This window comes from Fusarium mangiferae, assembly GCF_900044065.1.
Source record: "Fusarium mangiferae strain MRC7560 genome assembly, contig: FMAN_scaffold014, whole genome shotgun sequence".
Lineage (NCBI taxonomy): Eukaryota > Fungi > Ascomycota > Sordariomycetes > Hypocreales > Nectriaceae > Fusarium > Fusarium mangiferae.
In genome coordinates, this window is record NW_024573934.1 from 619,842 (window position 1) to 638,606 (window position 18,765).

At 48.4% G+C, this 18,765-nt stretch overlaps 6 protein-coding genes across 6 annotated transcripts; 5 read left to right on the top strand and 1 right to left on the bottom strand.

Moving 5' to 3' along the window:
* Positions 1-1,146: 1,146 nt before the first annotated feature.
* Positions 1,147-6,411, top strand: FMAN_15007 (uncharacterized protein; the record flags this gene model as incomplete). Its single annotated transcript, XM_041822669.1, has 5 exons — positions 1,147-1,290; positions 1,340-1,380; positions 1,437-2,206; positions 2,255-2,546; positions 2,595-6,411. The coding sequence occupies 5 exons, from the start codon at positions 1,147-1,149 to the stop codon at positions 6,409-6,411; spliced, it is 5,064 nt and encodes a 1,687-aa protein (XP_041688326.1).
* A 1,051-nt stretch (positions 6,412-7,462) lies between these two features.
* FMAN_15006 (uncharacterized protein) lies at positions 7,463-8,995 on the top strand (the record flags this gene model as incomplete). The annotated part of the gene is made up of 10 exons (XM_041822670.1): positions 7,463-7,573; positions 7,635-7,666; positions 7,717-7,815; positions 7,873-7,914; positions 7,968-8,034; positions 8,082-8,122; positions 8,175-8,384; positions 8,432-8,768; positions 8,820-8,902; positions 8,962-8,995. 10 exons carry the CDS (start codon positions 7,463-7,465, stop codon positions 8,993-8,995), a joined length of 1,056 nt encoding a protein of 351 aa, XP_041688327.1.
* A 2,087-nt stretch (positions 8,996-11,082) lies between these two features.
* FMAN_15005 (uncharacterized protein) lies at positions 11,083-11,514 on the top strand (the record flags this gene model as incomplete). The annotated part of the gene is made up of 1 exon (XM_041822671.1): positions 11,083-11,514. One exon carries the CDS (start codon positions 11,083-11,085, stop codon positions 11,512-11,514), a length of 432 nt encoding a protein of 143 aa, XP_041688328.1.
* Positions 11,515-14,039: 2,525 nt separating this feature from the next.
* FMAN_15004 (uncharacterized protein) lies at positions 14,040-15,086 on the bottom strand (the record flags this gene model as incomplete). The annotated part of the gene is made up of 4 exons (XM_041822672.1): positions 14,040-14,209; positions 14,261-14,483; positions 14,534-14,995; positions 15,048-15,086. The coding sequence occupies 4 exons, from the start codon at positions 15,084-15,086 to the stop codon at positions 14,040-14,042; spliced, it is 894 nt and encodes a 297-aa protein (XP_041688329.1).
* A 916-nt stretch (positions 15,087-16,002) lies between these two features.
* Positions 16,003-16,305, top strand: FMAN_15003 (uncharacterized protein; the record flags this gene model as incomplete). Its single annotated transcript, XM_041822673.1, has 1 exon — positions 16,003-16,305. One exon carries the CDS (start codon positions 16,003-16,005, stop codon positions 16,303-16,305), a length of 303 nt encoding a protein of 100 aa, XP_041688330.1.
* A 1,503-nt stretch (positions 16,306-17,808) lies between these two features.
* FMAN_15002 (uncharacterized protein) lies at positions 17,809-18,417 on the top strand (the record flags this gene model as incomplete). The annotated part of the gene is made up of 3 exons (XM_041822674.1): positions 17,809-17,913; positions 17,981-18,250; positions 18,301-18,417. 3 exons carry the CDS (start codon positions 17,809-17,811, stop codon positions 18,415-18,417), a joined length of 492 nt encoding a protein of 163 aa, XP_041688331.1.
* Positions 18,418-18,765: the final 348 nt, after the last annotated feature.

Below are 18,765 nucleotides of genomic sequence, written 5' to 3' on the forward strand. Positions count from 1 at the left end.
CAAAGAAGGTCGGCGCAAGTAAAGGAAAGGAACTGTGGAACGTGCGGCAAGGTAGGGCATAATGCGAGAACGTGTCAAATAGTTGTTTCGATGTCTGGAGAAGAGGAAAGCGATTAGTTTTACTTGATTGCGTGATTTGTTGTGTTCTCATGACGATTCCTGTCTCAAGGGTTAAGATTTTTGTAACACTCGCTTGTTTGTAACACTCGCTTATCATGTACGTTAAGTGATTTGTTGCCGAATGCAATTCAGAAAGACCATGACGTCCAAAACTGAATAGAGTTGAGGTATTTATTTATTCAATCCTAGGCTTTCATGGAATATCTCTATAGTAAGTTGAACATGTTATGACTGTTTACGGATCTTTGCTCTCTACGTCAAGGCCCGCGTCGGGGAGGAAGAAGATATCGGCCTTAGTATGAAATCTCAAAATAAACTCAGTAAAAGATGTCCTAAATTTAGGCTTAATTTAGACTAAGGTACCTGTATCCTATCGTCGTTTAGGATCAAGTCACCGAGTTTCTCTTTCCCTCCCCTAGGCCCGCCATGTTTAGAAGCTCGAGACTCTGCAAGGGTAACAGACAGATCTGAGTTGCAAATTCTCCTAGATGATCGATCGATCGCTCCTCAAATTCATAGCTATGAAACTTCAAAAAGGAAAGAATGCGTGTCGCAATACTGATATCATCGTAAAAAGAGCAATCAGCAATTTCAGCATCTTGGTTTCGGACGGAATCTCGCAGTCCCGGACGCACCAGCGTCTGGTCATGCCACAGTTAGCGTCTCATCCCTCGATTTAAGCTTAATCTTGGTTGCAACGCAACGTCGCGGAGTTGTTGGCTGGCTTGGCATGTTTCCGTCTAGTCTTGGTGCTACCGTCCTGAAACACGTCTCAACTCGCCAGTTCTCCCACTTGCCGCAGACATCTCATACGTATATGATACCACCGACTTGATAATTTTATTCCCGCTTTTATCACGGAAGTTGATCTTTCCAATCCTTCGCTTTCTCGTCGTTCGATTGTCGTACGTTTTTTGCTCAGCCCTGGCGGCTTTTTTTGTTTGTGTTTGTTTTGAGTATTTCCCTTCTTTGCCCTGGTGGCCTTATTTGTGCTTTTATTAATTGGTCGATCGCTTTAATTTCGTCATGTCGATTTCGTCTTGTCCGGTGTCGGGGTCCGTGGGGGGAGAGTGTCCGGTCGGTGGTGGTTCTTCGCGATCAGGACAGACGCGACGAGGCTGTGCGTTTTCGGCGGCGGCGCAACCTGGGGACCTTCATGCTGCATTTGATGTGAGTGAAGGGGCATATTGTGGATGAGAACTACTGACTGGATATTTAGATTCCGCGGGGGATTGATACAGAAGAATGGCTTCGTGCAAGGTAGAATGTTCAAGGAACAAGGCCGTTCATGACAAAGCTGACCTGCGGTTGAACAGAGAACGAAAGACGATCAACGAACTCCTCTATGCCGACTACCCCTCCCGCGAGGAAGTTGATTCCGTTAAGAGCCAACAAGAACTAGATGCCATGAACGCAAGCGACCACGATCTTCTCGCCATCGCCCTCGGCGCACCAGCACGACAAGTTCTCCAGCGCGCTCAAGAGATCGGTCCCCAGACTGGATGGCGCGACGGATACCTCAGCGTCGAACATGGCTTCTGTCCCCCAGATTACGAAGAACCCATCGCTGCGCTTGCAAGATCCCCGGGTCGTATTTGGTCTGATCTCTGTGAGCGCATGCCTGGATGTTGCGCTCGAGGAAGAGTGCGAGAATCAGTCGCTGCACTGCCGCTTGTTGAGGGAACAGAGGAGAATATTCCCGATCAAGCTCTTTGGGGCGCCGTGGTGGCGCTCGGTATGCTTTGTTCCATTTACCGATTTGAGGATAAGCATGATGGAAAGGATGGAGGTGCTATCACAGATGGATCGTCGACGAAGCCGCAATGTCCGATGGGTGACGATCTTTGCGAAGAGCTTGAGGGCATCCCACTGTGCATCGCTCTTCCATACTACCAGGTCTCTCGGAGAATGGGAAGAACCCTGCCCCACCTCTCTTTTCCTGACCAAGCTTCCTACAACCTCAAGATCAGAGACGTCAAGTCCAACACCCCATATCTTGCGCGCTTCGACAACACTGATCTTCGATGGCCCATGTTCGGCGAGAGGGCCGAGGTCGCATTTCTGAAAGGATGCGCCGATACCTCCGGTAGGTCTTTCTCCTCCACGAAAGCTCGCCAACTGACACTCCCAACAGCCTCATTCCAACATGGCCCCGATGCCATCGCCGCTTGTCAAGAACACGTCATGACTGGTAACATCGAAGGTCTTCTCCACGAAATGATCCGCTTGAAAGAGATTCTCGAACGAATGCCCAACGCCTTTCATAGCATATCGCCCAACCCCAACGCAGGCGACAATTACGTATCGGCGGACAAATGGGTTCGATGGGGTCTCTTCTCATCGCCCTTGTCTAGGCGAGTCCCTGCTGCTTCGGGCTTGCAGTTCCCTCCGTATCTGGTGATGGATGCCTTCTTGGGCCGTAAGACGTAGGTCAAGTTCCGCATGCCTCTGTGACTTACGCTAACACGACACAGACACGCATCCTTTCTCGGCGTCGAAGCTCTCCATCTTCGAGCCTGGCTCCCCTCTAACCACCGCGCCTTCATCGCCGCAATCCAATACCACTACTCTATCCCAGAATTCGTCCAAAGATCCGGCGACCCTCGTCTAATGGGTGTTTTCGAGGGCATCGTCGAAGCCTACGCCGGTGAGCGCGGTTTTATGGGCGTTCATCGCTACAAAGTCTTCGGTATCCTCGAAGTCGCAGCCAAGACAGGACGAACAGCCACCAACGGTCTTTCTGGTGCGGCAGATGCAACAAGGCCTTGGGAGGAGACCCATCGTCAGTTCTCAGATGCCATGAAAGAACGCCTGGAGCCTTTTCGGGGCAAGCTTGCCATGGAACCGCATTCGATGAGGGGCACATTTGAGGAGTGTCGGTACATGGCTAAGATTGCGAGCTGCTCTTCCATTGATCAGGATGCAAGCCGGTCAACTGCCATGGTCACTCTGGATATTCGGGACACCGGCATCACTTTTGCGCCTGGTGATCGTGTGGCTGTCATGCCTCTCAATAGTTGGGAGGAGTGCGCCAAGATGGTTGCTGCCCTTGGCCTGGATCAACACGTTAGAGAGCCAGTCGACACCACGGGAACCTGGTCACGCTTCGAACACCACCTCTCCACTGTTACGAGAACCGCACACAGACAATTGACAGTTATCGACATCCTCCGGCGAGGTCACCTCGCCCCAATCACCAAGGAACTGACCGTCAAAGTCCACGAGCTCCTTCACGCTTCGTCCAACACTGTGCTCCAAGTTCTCGCTACAGAGGAATGGCCCGTCCGTGGATCCTTGGGCGATCTTCTTCAAAAGGCCGTTCTCGATACACCAAGCCACATTTGGAACAGGGCTTTCAATCTCCAAGACCTCAGCTGGTTGTCCGACCTCGTTCAGCTTGAAGTCCCCCGGACATACTCAATCTCTAGTCACAGCAACGACCTGCTCCCTGGCACCGTCGACCTTACAATCTCCCGCGCCGAGTACGAGCTGTCCCCAATCTTCTCGCAGGGACAGACTGTCACAAGAGCTGGTGTCGCAAGTGGCTTCTTCAACCCTCGTCCCCTATCCTCAGAGAATAGCCTCTTGTACGAAGTCCTGATCGGAGTCTCTCGACCGGTCGCCTTCCAACTTCCCATCGATAAAATGGTTCCTTGCGCTTTCTTCGCCGGAGGTAGTGGCATCGCTCCCTTTCGCAGCTTCTGGCAGCATCGGCTAGCGACATCAGGCCTGTCAGGTGGGCGCAACCTTCTGTACCTAGGAGTCCAATCCCGCGAGAAGTTCTGCTATGAGGCTGAGCTGCGGGAGCTAGTCAACATGGGCTTCATGGAGGTCCATCTTGCCTTCTCCAGAGATCGTAATGGTTTGGCATATGATAGTGTCGCACGGGATCTCGTAGAGAGGCCGACACCTCCTCGATACATCGACAGTCTCATCGTCGAGCAGGGAAACACGATCTGCGATATGGTTATGTCGAAGAAACAGGGCGGTCTTGGTGGTCACTTGTACGTCTGTGGCTCGGTGTCTGTCTTTGACTCGGTCATGAGCGGTATCCGAAAGGCAATGTATAACTACCGCACAGCAACCATGGAGACTGTCGACTTGATCATCAACAAGGCCTTTGCAGAGCGTCGCTTCATGCTGGACGTCTTCATGTCTCCCAAAGCCCTCCCCTGCAATCTTCCTACTATCTCCCTTTCCAGCCTCGCTCTACACACTGGTCATCGCCAAGAGTCTCGAATGTGGATCGCCGTTCATGGAAGTGTTTACGACGTCACCGACTTCTGTCCCATGCACCCCGGTGGCACTCTCATCATCAAGTCCAACGCAGGTGTTGACTGCACCAAGTCCTTCGATAACCTTGCACATACCAACAACCCCGAGGTGTCGAGTCTTCTCACACGGTACTTCATTGGCCATCTGGCTCCCAAGCCCGACTATCGTGATAGCGACGTTTCTACACTTCATGATCTTTGGGCTTCGTACTTGAGGGTCACCGTTGAGACGCTTGTCGCTCATCAGTTTGAGATGAACGACATCATGGGTGAGTCAATTGACTCTCCATCTGCGTACGATCCCAACGGTATCAGCAACATCTGGCTCCGTGAAGGCCTCCCAAACACGATCGCCATCCGAACCTTCTACGATTACCAGAATCGCTTACTACAAGGTGGGTTCGCAGCTCTTTTCGGATCCAAGTTGGAGGAACTAGTCCTTCGTCTTTCCTTCAATTTCGCCAACTCTGGCGGACCAGGTGCAGCCTCCAAGCTGCCGGACATCTTGGGTACCATTGCTCGTGCCAAGTCTGGTAGTGACGCAGTCCGCAGCGCGAAAGAAATCAGTGCTCTGGGAGAGTTCGTTTGCGATCCATCTTCCGAGCTGCGCTTCCAAGAGCGGGGAGTCCTCGACTTTACCGCCAAATGCGTGCAGCTTGACATTGAGCTCTTGGAAGATCTTCGACAAGAGGCCTGCAACGGCATGGACGCTTTTGAGAGCATCGCGACTGTCCTCGATTCTTTCGATGGGTCAGACTCGGACTCTACGCCTGTGGCTGCTTTATCGTCGTTCCTCTTGCAGACACTCGAGAGGATGGCACATCGACTGGCCATGTTTTACACTCAGTTGGCACGTCTCTCTATGTATCAACCCGAGCTCGAGCATAACCCAGCCCGAACCCGATGGGCTTTTGTCAGGCGATGCATCCGTGATGGTACCTTCTTTGTTATGACCCGATCGCGGAGCGGTGAGGCCCCATTGAACGGCCAATCTGAGTCGTACTACATCAATGCGAAGTCTTTGGAAAAAACAACCTTTGACAACATCCTCTCACAGATCAAGCATGTGATTACTTCCTCGACTGTGGATTCACCAACGACAACCGTCCAACCAGCCACTGTTAATGATGTTCACCACGAGAGAGTGACTACCCTCGGCAAGGACGGCACGGTCGCATCATCTGCATCGCGACTGAACGTCGGGGCAGTTGAGAGCATGGGAACCTTCATGAAGAAGAACGAAAAAGCCATTCGCCGATTGAGTAGTATGCCAAATCAACTACAGCTTGAGGATCTTCAAAAGGCTATCGCGATGAACGAAACCCCGGATCTCCAGAAAGTCGAGAGTTCGGCCTCATTGGACGCGAGCACCAGTAGTCTCAAGCCACTAGAACTCAAGACAGCCCTTGAGTTGGACCCTAGCGCGTTGCTTGCCTGCAAGGACCAGATGCTCACTGCACGTATGAGAATTATGGCTGGTTATGAGATGATGTCTTGCTCAGCTTCTCGATTGAGTGTACCGACGAAGTGCACTTCAATCAGCTCTATCTCTTTCGAAGAAGCCGATGAATTGGTTGTCACCCACCCTCAACCGCTCATGGAACGCTTGAAGTCCATCCCAGACGATGAGAGTGTCCCATCTTCTGCTTCGTGCACAACTGCCCAATCTCGTCGTAGCTCATTCAGTGGTAGCTCTGTCACAGGCTCCATTGCTGAATCCTTCACCCCGACGCCCCGATCTCGATCATATGAGACTAGCATGGCTTTGAAGCTCAAACTCGAGGGCTTGAACCGTCGGTCGCGTGGGGAGTCTGTTTCGTCCCGACAGAGCTTCATCTCGGCTTCGAGCGCCATGGATCTTAGAAGGAATAGGTCCGTGTCAAGCAACAGAAGTGCATCAAAGAGAATGTCTATTGATCCGGGGCACTCAAGGGAACAGTCGGCTGGCAGGCTGCTGGCGTTCAAGCTGGGAGCTTTGGCGGGTGAGAGGCGATCTTTTACACCACCCAACTGGTAGATATCTACTTTAACGGTTCAAAAGGGAAAGTTATTGTATAAGTCAGTTCAAGTTTGAAACCATCGAGGTTATACGTTATTTCTAATAACGACAAATTGGATCTCCATTAGATACTCGTCATTTCATGTTAAGAATATCAATCCCGTCATGCTTCGTGAGCACCTGAAATTTCAATATCATCCCTACTAGGGTTCCCAAGTCCGGTTGTGTCTCCAAAAAGATATTGTTAGCCATCGAATGGTAGAGGCGGGGGTTGGTGTGAGACTCAAGGGGAGATTGGGGAATACGACAGGCATCAAAACTGCTGGTCAAGCTTAAAGTACCGAGGTTGGTCTCAAAACCAGTTGAACTGTCTTGTGTGCCAATCTATCAGATGCAGAAGGTATCGCACAAGCGCGCTGGTCAAAGACGACGAGAACTCGTGACGTTTTCGAGGATTGATACATCTAAACCTGATAGCTTGGTGAGTGGTGGATGACAGCATTTGTAGGCCACAACAGAATGATCAGAGCTGTCATTTTTGTATGTGGTTGGTAATGCCAAGCTGGCAGATATGCAAAGCGATTGGTTGGTTCGTGGATACATCAAGCCCTGCAACGGATTTTCTCGTATGCGAACCCTGTCACTATCACTGTCACAATGCAAGGGCTTGCAGGTCTCTGCATATTCCCGCGGTGTTCTCTGTACGTATGTCTCAGAACTTAACCCAAAGCCATCAGCAATACATATCTCGTCAAGACGTTGTTCCCATGGTGCATATGATCTGACATTTTAGATTCCTTAGCTGCACGTTAGACATGCTCCGCAGCCCCATGCCCATGATGATTAGCACCCAACGGTTGATTGACACTTCCGCCACGGAATGTAACCCAAGACCACATGCATGCGTTGGTTCGTAACGCGCTCGACAGGGATGCAGTGGAAAACCCCTCTTCAGCCGACACACGAGCGGTCTGTTCTTACTTTTTAATCCCTCTTTTAGTTTTCGACGGCGCCAAGTTTAATCTTGAACCAACACTTTTAGTCTATTCTGTGCGAATATTGTACGAAAATGTCGTCCCCGAAGTCGCAAAAGTCTAGGTCCCCTACCAAGTCACCTCCTGGACCCCAATCCCCTGCTGCAGTGGGCCAGGTCGCTGAAGAGCAGGCGGCAATTGAAGTTGTATGATCAGGCAAGGATATTTCTGGCGTGATTGGATACTGATGAGAGCCTTGGGTAACAGGATGATGATTCGGATTCTTCTTACTCGAAATCGTGAGTCAACCTCAGTCCTCAGTCTTTCAGCATCATTAACAGAAATGCAGCACCGGAATTACGGATACCGAGTCGCTCCGGTCGTCGATAATGGCATTCAAGTGGGAGAATGGACGTCGATACCACGCGTACCAAGATGGGTCATATTGGTGAGTTCTCATTGAGTGCTCTGGTGTTCTGGTCGACTTACGAGGTTTGTTCTCTAGGGCTCCGAATGATGACCGCCAACAAGAAGCCGAAGACCTGATGTAAGGAAAACATGCATGATAAGTACTTTCAGCCTTCTGACACATTCGAACAGGCACGAGGTGTACAGAATCATTCTCGGCAATTCGCTATACGAGGCACCCATTGGCGACAATCCTCAGGTAAACAATACCCAAAACCACGTTAGCATCCTCTAATCGAAAGGTAGAAAGTCCTTGACATAGGATGCGGAACTGGTATCTGGGCAATGTGAGTCTACATAGACGAAGCACATTTCTGATACCAAGACTAACAAACTTAGCGAGTTCGCTGATGAGCATCCTTCAGCTGACGTTCTCGGCGTCGATCTTTCTCCCATCCAGCCAAACTTCGTGCCCCCCAACTGCAGGTTCGAGGTTGACGATATCACAAACGAATGGACTTATCCCGAAGACACCTTTGACTTCATCCACGCTCGCTCTATGATAGGCTGTCTTCCAGACTGGACCGAGTGTTACCGTAAAGCGTTCAAGTATGTTTCCTTTTGAGAGCTGTGTGAGCTACTTCTGACTTCTGTAGGCACACAAAGCCTGGTGGCTGGGTAGAAAGCGTTGAGCTCTGGGGCAACTCAAAATGTGATGACGATACCCTGAAGCCTGAGTCGCCACTTCACAAGTGGGTAGACGTCTTCAAGAAGATCGAATCTCTGACAGGCAAATCCTTTTTCTGGGATGACAAGATGCAGCAGTCTATCTCTGATGCTGGATTCATCAATGTTTCCGGTCGAAGGATCAAGGTTCCTATTGGAACTTGGCCCAAGGACAAAACTCTCAAGCAATGGGGTGCTTGGAACCGCCATTTCCTTCTTCAGGGTCTCGAAGGTTTCTCGATCCGTGGCTTGACGGAAATGCTGGGCGTAAGTTTGAGCCGATGTCGGATCGTCCAGGAGTTTTGCTAATGGATCTAGTGGAAATACGAGGATGCTCAGCTGTTCTTGGCCGATATGCGCAAAGAATTGACGAACCCAGCTCTGCATGCGTATCTTGATGTGTCAGTCGACATTGGCTTGCAAAGATCGAAAACATATACTGACATAGTTATGGGCGCAGTACTGTATTTTATGGACAGAAGCCCGAGGCTTGAAATGCTGGTGTAACACATGGTTGCTTCGTGGGAATCGTCTCGAGATTACTGGTGTCAAGACAAAAGATGGAGTGGAGTGGAGTGGCCTTGTTGCCTCAGGCAGGGATCCCGCGGTCGGCCTCACCGTGCAATGTCAACATCAACAGCTTCACCTACAATGAATAGTTAAATCTAGAATGAAAAAAAGAAAGTGCGTACGTATCATGACAACACGAGACAGGTTAATCGCATGGATTGAAAATCTACCCCAGATCTATTCCCATAAACCGTCGCAAGATGTAGATACAACAGCGTCAGCACCAGCATCACCAACCCGCGAACGCAAGGGCAACAACTCAGTACAAGCGCAGGACCTAACCCCATTATCATCACTATCAATACTCGGCGTAAACTACGAGAGCCCCCAAACACTCACTAGTAAGAGGCAACGGCTACACAGACATGGAGATGCAGATCTCGGGCTAACCCTAGCGAGTCAAGGCATCATCGCGCGTCAGCTTAAGCGCTTCTGATTGCACTCGCTTGACATTGGAGTTGAAGAGACGATTTCTGGAACTTTGTCTTCACGAGAGAGGTTTGGAGACCAAAGCACTCAACGTCGATGCTCTTGAAGCACTTCCTAATCCAGAGGCCGCTTCTCTTTTGCGCACCATGCGACGTATTGGTAATTGCAAAGGCATCCTTCCCCAAGATATGCGCGACCAAGTTCTTCAAAGCCATAGTATAAAACAAGACGACCTAGACGACTGGGACTTGGTTTTCAAAGACTCGGATGCTTTTGCTCACCTCCCCGGTCGTATCCCATCAGCCAGAGAGATCGAGTTGGTCTGCAACTGGACCACAGACTGCATCGATTCTAAGCATGAAGAGGCTGGCTGGAGCGATGAGGTTCACTTTCGTTTGCTACAAGCAATCTCTAATGACCCAGGAGAGAAAGTAGGAGGAATTTCTAACATTACTACCAGGCAAGTAGCTCATTCGTTCGCCTGTCTGCCAGTCTTTATTTGATCCTTTACTGACTCGCACCAACAGCTTTACAGCCCGTCCACACAAGCACTGGCTTCCAAGGTCAATTGGCTCCAAGATGGTTGACTTTTGCCTGTACGCCGACTCAACACAGCAAAACACCTCGACAGCCAAGTCCCACGAGGATTTCTGTCGCACAACCCCAAACAGATCCGTCAACCACACCGACTTCCAACGGTTGCAGACACAACCGATAGTGTTGAGCATCGAGACAAAAGCAGGGAGCAATTACGATGCAGCTGAGGTACAGATGGGAGTCTGGCATGCCGCTTAATGGGCATTCCTCAAGTCGTCGCTATCTCGGGTGCAAGATGGTGCATGCTCGATAGAGGAGCAGACCAAACAAGTCGACGAAGCCTTGTCACGGTTGCGGTTTATCCCCGCTGTCATTGTCCAGGGACATAGATGGCTTTTCGTTTTATCAACGCGATAGGGCCAAAAGACGATACTTTGGAAGGAATACCAATTTGGTAGTACTTCTACAGTGGTGGAAAGCTATCAGATTGTGGCGGGACTGAGGCAGCCGGCTGCCTGGGCTGAACAAGTTTATCTGCCGTGGTTTCACAGGGAGATTTTAAACATTATCTGAATCACATAATAAGAAACTCTTTCAACTATAAGTAGTCAAGTCTCCTAAAGAGAGATAATACTACGTACTATAAGTTTCATAACAAGTGACACTTCATCGGCTGCTCTGCCTACCTAGCGATTGAGTGATCGTTGAAGCTTATGACATCTCAACAAGACGTGTCAAGCCAAGGCTGAAATTAACCTTATGTAACCATTCACTCACGAGCATTTTGGCAGCATCATCGACGTTCTACCGACCGAAATGCTCTGGGCTCCTCTTCACTAAATCACTTAGGCGTTGCGCTGTGACAGGCACTTCAAGAGACAGCCCCGGTTCATGCAAGTATATGAGTGAGCCCAGTGGGCGAGGGAGGGAGACATGAAAGCGGACAAGACTTTCGCATGCTCACACGGGTTCACTTTATTATTTGAACGTCCCAGCCCCAGGTATTTGCTCGATTAGCAGGTACTGTGACATGATCACCGTCATTATGGTAGGAAAGATCTACACAATGATGGAAGCCCATTTTGAGGCAAAGACGACGCAGGTTGAGCCACCGAAAGTCGACATCTTCCAGAAGCATGAATACGCACGAGAATCAGCTCAAGAATACGACGAAGAGACCAAGCTACTCAAGTTCCAAATTTACGACAACTTCGATAACGCAAGCAAGGTGAAGGATGAATTATGGGATCTGCTACGAAAGGAGAAGGTCTTGGAGGAGTGGGATGTTCATGGACTGTTTCTCATGACCAGCATGGGAGAGGTTTTCGATGCTTTGGACGACGAGCGACTACTCAAGGTTTTCAAAATGCCGACTTTGGAGGAATTTCTCGATCGTCTGTTCCCCTCGACCGCGGGTGTTTCATCCACCTGGACAGCTATCAAGCAAAACCTCAGTTCCCACAACCGAAGTGATTAGGACGATACTTTGGAGTAGGAACAAAGAATATTACACTATTATGTGGCATGGTTATGATTGGCCTTTGACTTCTCTTCTTGACACAAAGTGAGACGACTTGAGCACGAGAGATCTTATTGCTTATGGACATTCCATAACCTTGTTAAGATTGCAATGTAACGCAAATGAAAGACGAATGTCATCCACGCAAGGAGAAAATAATTCCACCTGAGGCGGAGGAGTGGCCATAGACTTCTTCATCACTCTGATGAAGTCACAGCAATAATTGCAGGGACAGTGAGGCGCTTCAATCCAGCACTGTGATGCTCATATCTATATTCATGAATCAGTATCTACGATTCCTTTGTGTGATGGGAGCTTCACTGAACGTGTCGTCGGCTCTTTGAATCACAGTGGCCTCTACAGTCACACATTCAACCTGGCTTTGGATACCGAGTGCTTCACTATCCAAGGCTCACAAGTTCGATCACTGTTCTTGGACCAATACCGTGCGTGTTATGAACAGCACTTCTCGTGGTGCCTATATGAATGTGCTGGGCTCCGCGTGTGTCGAGGCATTCGGAAAAGCTCGTGTAGTAACCCATTCGGACACGCGCGAACACAGCCCCCCAGCATAACCTTGTGTTTTCATCCTCGCACAAAGAAACATATTCTGCACGATGCTAGCCCCAGCCCCGCGCCTGATTCAACTAGAAGCCCACTTCATGCCCTACAAAACAAAGTCCGAGGTACCGAAAAATGATGCTTTCGCTAAGGCTTGTGGCACGACGCTTTGTGGGCAGATGTATGACCCTCGAACCGGGTTACTTACGTTCACTCTCTTTTACACTGTCGATTCACCCATGACGTCCCCGAGAAAGTCAAAGGAGTTCCTTTGGGAAGTTCTCAAGAAGATGGGCGTCTTTAATGGCTGGTACTACTATCGAATCTTTGTCGTTGATGCGAATATGACCGTACATGAACAGTTTCTTCTGTAAAATCAGGAAGAGAACCTAACGCGGGACAGAGAGAGTTAAATTGCGTATTTGTTATATCTAGGACAGTGAAAAAGAACGTCAGCCTCTCACAGGCATCTAATGATTAATAGAAGTAGTATCTCTCCAGTCACCCGTAACGTTTGAGACTGCATTAACAGCAGGACTGTCAGGCTCATACAACTTATGGTTTCTCAAACACATTGAATCGCTCATATCGGCGTACAGTGAGGACCTGTATCTTTAAGTATTCGAAAGACGAAACTTCCTCTAATGTCATATATTTAGCTCGTGTATGCTGCGGAGTAATCCCATGAGGTTGATGCATCTTTGGTAGTGGTATCCATTTGAAGCGGCCGAGAAATGCACAGAACCACAGCTCAAAATAAATGATTATTGCATCGGCCACTGAGCTACCATGTAACACATATCCGGTGTTTGACACTTCCCTTGAGCAGCGATGGATCGGGATCAAGCTAGCTTCTAAGCTTGACATACTCAAGTTGCTGTGCAAGAGGGAACTACACTGTGATTAGCATCTGACTTCTGTTGATCACGGTAGTCTAGAAGGTATCCCAGTCTAATTCGGCATTACGTGCTTCACCAACTCCCCTCACAAGCTTGAATCACTGGTAGTGGAACAACAGTGAAGCAAGTGTGCTGCATACTGTTAGCAGCTTCTATTGCAGGTATATGAGCACCGTTCAGTCCGCAGACACTGACGACGAAACGACTCAAACTGCAAATGAACACATTCGATCGTACCTCAACACAACACCCCCTAGAATTCATACATTTTACCCTTACACAGAAACCCACACTCACAATGTCTGCACCAGCACCAGACACTATACAAATGGACGCCTACTTCAAGGACAAAGGATACCAGTGTAACTTGCCAGATCGTGACACTTTCAGGGAATGTGGCGCACTACGTTACCAACGCTATTACGACCAGGAAACTAGGACATTGAGATGCAGTCTTGATGTTGACATCAATTCTCCCACAGACACCCCTCCGGAGGTGATGGACCGCGCTTTTGCAGCGCTGAAGAGGGAAGGATTTTTTAAGTTTTGGGAATTCCATCGACTGGTGATCACAGATGATCAGGGGGCTCGTCATAAACAATTTCTTCTATAATTCGATACCAGAGGCGTGTATCCTATCAATGTTATCCGTGAGGATGCGTTGAATCATCAATAACATAAACATTTATACGCTTTTCCTCCAAACCAGCATGTGAGGCGAGGCAAGATTGGCTAGTAGCTTTGGATTATTGACTTGTAGGTTTATTTGACTTGCTCCTCGTGAAAGACTTTGACCCGGTCCATGAGTTTATGGAAAAGAATGTATGCTCTCAAAAGGTATAAACTAATCAATAGTTAATGTCTCTTCGCCATATCATGTGATAGAGTGTAATATATAGTGAGTTAAATTAGTTTCTATCTCTTTGGTAGTCGTGCATCTCTTGACAATTGTAAGGCAGAGGCAGAAATATGGCCTGGCACAGACAACCATTGTACGCAGCGCTTTAAGTACCTGACACGAACCTACAAACCCTTCACTCCAACCTTGAGTAGCCAAGGATCCGAGTCAATCTGCTTCCTGAGATCTCCAGATGCTAGGTCATTTACATCCCATGTAGACCAGACGAAACGGCCATGCAGGAACTCCGCCTCTGGGGAAGAGGCCCAGACAGCGAAGCCACCAGGGATATTCTCTGAGATATGTCAACCACTGGTACAGAGCGCAAGGCGGCGGTTCAACATACCATCTGACCAAGGTAGAGTGTCCTCTGTGTACCCGGCCTTCTTTGCTGCTTCTGTAAACACAATCGATGGGTGGAATGAGATAATGCGCATATTGGACTCTGGCGTATCACGAGCGATCTGCTGTAAGACGACAGCGAAGGAGTTCTTGGTCAGTTGATATCCAGGCATCTGAGGCGTGCTGTCCCAACGATGGATATCTTGAGTTGACACCGACACAACAAACTAGATCGGCACGTCAGTCAAACATTCTAAGTAGATCTGGGGGGCTAAACCTTTTGTTTGATGTGTCCCGGCTGCTTATAGAATCTCTCAACGAGGTATAGAGGAGCATGGACATTGTTTTCAAAGTCTTGCCACAGTCTGTCCGTGCCTTGCTCTAGAATTGGCTTCAGCTCGGGCTGGCCAACAGCATTGACAATAAGAACGTCAATTAAAGTCTTTTCCTTCTCTAAAACATCCCAGAGTTGTTTAGCCTGATCTCTATTGAACAGATCGCAGGTACGCCAGGTCACCTTGGTGCCGGCGTAAGCCTCATCCAGCTTGGAAGCGGACTCTTCGGCAACATTATCACGGCGACCTAAGATGATGACGGCTGATGCACCAGCAATGCAATAGTTTCGTGCAATTGCATGGCCAATGCCTGTGGAACCGCCGCAGACAAGGACGGTTTGACCAGCCTGCGATAACTCAGGTCGTTCGGGTGAGATGGCTTCGTAGGGTTTGGCATGGTTTCGCTGCCAAGTGTTGGTTGGAAGGTGAAGTAAAGATAGAAGAGATACATCATACGATCGTGATACCGTTGATAGTTACGGTGGGTGGATTCATTGTGGATAGATTGAGGTTTCCGATGGGGCTTCAGTCACACGAGATTTCACAAGTTCTAGATTTGGTCTGATGATTCGATGGTTATATATACTTTTCTGACGTTTCTTATAAGGCTCTTTCTATGATGCCGACGATTGGCTATCACGGCGTATCTCTCCTCATAAGGTAAAGATCCGCGCGTGGGATTCCCTTCCTCGTCTCTTTTCCTCTAGCGCTGACGCCTGAAGGAACACGTTGGTCTACTGCTTACAAACTCCATACCGCATCGTCTCATTGCTTCCGAATGGAACCGGAAACTCATCCATAAGCAGGTAGCACGCTATTCGGCTACACAGTACTAATCCAATCGGCAAGATGTATTCAAGCTTGCGTGGGTGGAGTCGACACGGAATTCCGATTCAATGGAAAACTGCACTCAAGTCCGTGCACTGAATCTGATGCCCAATACCCGTGACGGGCCGAATATATCCCTCAAAACCAGTGATATTTTTAATATTTGTCGGTAGTAAGATCAACGAGACGGGAAGTGGTAATTGAGTGATCGTTTGTGCCAGCTTATCATCGAACAGTTGTTAGCTATTCAGTTCTCAACCATGAACAGAAGATCTTCTCAGAACTCACTATCATAACAATAACTTGGATTGCGGTGTACGAAGAATGCGGATGATTGTGACACTGAAACTTTGATACGGAGTTTCTCTGACACTCGCTTAGAGAAAGGCATCACAAACACTTGGAGCGGACACTTGGAATTCGAATCATGGCTCTCGAGAGAGATCTGCCAGCACTGTATCACGACGCATTGAACTATATAAAAGCCTCAATGTCCGTTAGAGGCGTGAGTTCGACTTTACAATACACAAGCATTGACCGGCTATCTTAAATCCAGTACCTAGCACTCTATTTCTAACCAAAAATGACCAAAATCTCATACACTAAGATGGTTGTTGTGTTTAAGCAAAAGGGCGATTTAGAATTCTGGACGAACCCCACCCCCGAGACTTTGGTCAAAGAATGCATTGACCCTTACATGAGGCCATGTGCCGACCACGCAACAAAGACCATCAGGTTCACTTATGAGAAAGAGAATGATAATGCGCAGATAATGAAGGCCGAGATATGGCCAACGTTCCATAGGTTGCAGATGTTTAATGACTGGGAGGTCTCTGAAATAACTGCCTTTCGCAAAGATGGGAAAACTGAGACCCTCAGTTCTTGAGGGCAAGGTTTTTCTCTTTGGCATTACGCCGAAAACCGAAGTGGCCGATGGAAGAGGGAAAAGGTGTATGTGGTCGAAGAATACTGCAAATGAAGATAAGCCTATTCAAAGTACTAAAAAGTCCAAGTAACAGAACTGGTAAATAGCTTCATATTTCTGTGAACAGATTTTTGAATATGGAGAACATCAGTTAATCGGTTCAGGCTGTTCGGCATTTGTCGTTCTACCAGCTTGACAGCGCAATGTTCACAAAACATCTGAGAATGGTAATTTGAACAACGGAATGTCCCTTGGGACAAGCAATAATGTATCTTATAGCTCTGATGGTATTTAATACAGACTTTTTGCCCCCTTTGAATTTCCAATTTGTTAAACTATCCTCTGTAATAATAGCATTACAACTTTTGCAACTTGTTTCCTTACCATCTGAGCCTTACTGACAGTTTACTCTTCTAGGTTCTCCTCAAGATGTCTGGAATGATTCTACAGGCAAGTTTTGCGCGTAAGCCGCATCACTCACCTGATATCCTGCGTGACGCTGACCGGCTCCAAGCAGCCTGCGGTAAGGAGTGCGAGGTTGACATTATCGCTAACAAGCTTAGGGTGACGGTAAACACAGACTGTAAAGACAAGGATGTTGTTATGACGGGTCTGACAATCAAGATGGAGCAGGAACACTTTTTTGAGGACTGGGAGCTTCTGCCGGGATGGACTTGGAAGCCTGAAAAGAATGAGCGTTGCTGCTGTATTCTTTGATGGTGAGTTGACGGTATTGTGGTAAGGAGCAATATGTTTGGGATAGATAGTTGAAAAGGTTTTCAACGAATATTAGAAGAGTAAAAAGAGAGATACTGGTGTCCCTATTCTTGCAGATTCCTTCGCACAAACAATCGCTTGACATACCTCGCTTTACCCTGGGCCGCATATATCATCTATTTATGGTAGACTTGGGTTTCTTCGAGAAACTTTCTAAGTCGAAATACAGATCCTCGGAAGCGGGCCTGTACCAGAAATATCTGTTCAGATGGCTGACTCTAGACTAGCGCATCACATTCTGTTTGACGAAATGTTTCAAATGCCCATGCAACAATCGGCGATCGATATGGCTATCCTTCGGGCCTAGTTAATCTTATGCGTTTAAATCTTACAGCTCTCAACTTAGCTGATGCTGCGTGTCCTCAACAGAAGGTAGTGCGATTATAGTAAGCTTGTTTCTCCTGTGGCTGGCTGATTGGAAGATACCAAGCCCGCCACATTCCTCTCCACTGAGACTTCACATAGTCTATCAAGATCAATAATGAAACATGACGTGCTTCAAGATTAGCAGAAATTTGAACTCCAGGAGAGTATCTACAATAGCCTAGTAGTATCCTAGAAAAAGGTCCGAATCGCCCGACTTATTTGGCATATTTATATAGGAGCCGCAGTCCATGATACTTTCCATCACGCAAAAACGAATAACCGGCTCCCAACTACTATATCCCTCAACTCAGGAAGTCAAAGATGGTTCACAAGATTACCTTCGATATTGAAAACCGAACTCCCTTCTACCTCATTCCGAACGGGCAGCTCGCTTATTGGGGCAACACCAACTCTGGGCCTGAGACTGTAAGTCTGTTGCTCTTCAAGTCCTTTTAGACATGTGGATTGCAACTAAGAAGCTTTGCCATATCAGATCAACCCCTACAGCATTGGCTCAGGCGGCGTATTTCAAGCCTCAGCAGCCCCATGGGTAGGCTCTGCGGGAATCAGCGGCTACACAATCGCCAACCCAGAAATTTGGATCGCCTTGCTCGGCAGTGATCCGGACTGGAGCGCCGAAGCTAACAGCGCTCGTGTCGCCATGTCTACTAAACCACTCACTACGGACAAGGATCTCTACGGTTATATGTATTCTACCAATGTCACTAACCTGGCCCTACCAACTCCCAATGGGCACATCAATGTAAGATTCTTGTGATCTCGTAGCAGGCAAACACTGACACAGATGTCTAGCTGACCTGCAGCATCGGCAGCGATGACGATACTACTGCCCTTTTCACGTTGACCTTCTATAGAGGCACTGGTGTTACAGACGAGGCTCTTGGAGTTGTCGTACCTGACCAGAAGTAAGGATGGAGTAGGGAGAGGGCTTTAATATCTGGGCTATATAGAGAATGTTGAACGGTGCCTCTTCTGAGCCCGCTGTGTCCACTGGCTTGAAAACGGCTCACGCAGGCGCCGCTACACATGGACCAGAAATAAAGACCAACGATAAATTTCGCCTCAGGCTACCTGTTGGTGCTAGTGCTATGGAGCAATGAGTGGGTATTTAAGAGGGAGAGAATCTCCGAGTCGTCGTGGAGGAGGAGAGTTTATTGGAGGTATGGGAGCCGAGTTTTGAAACTCAATCTTCGAGCCGGTTTCTATTGAGACACTAAGCGGGTCTGGATCACCAGTCACAATGAAGAGGTCGAGTTG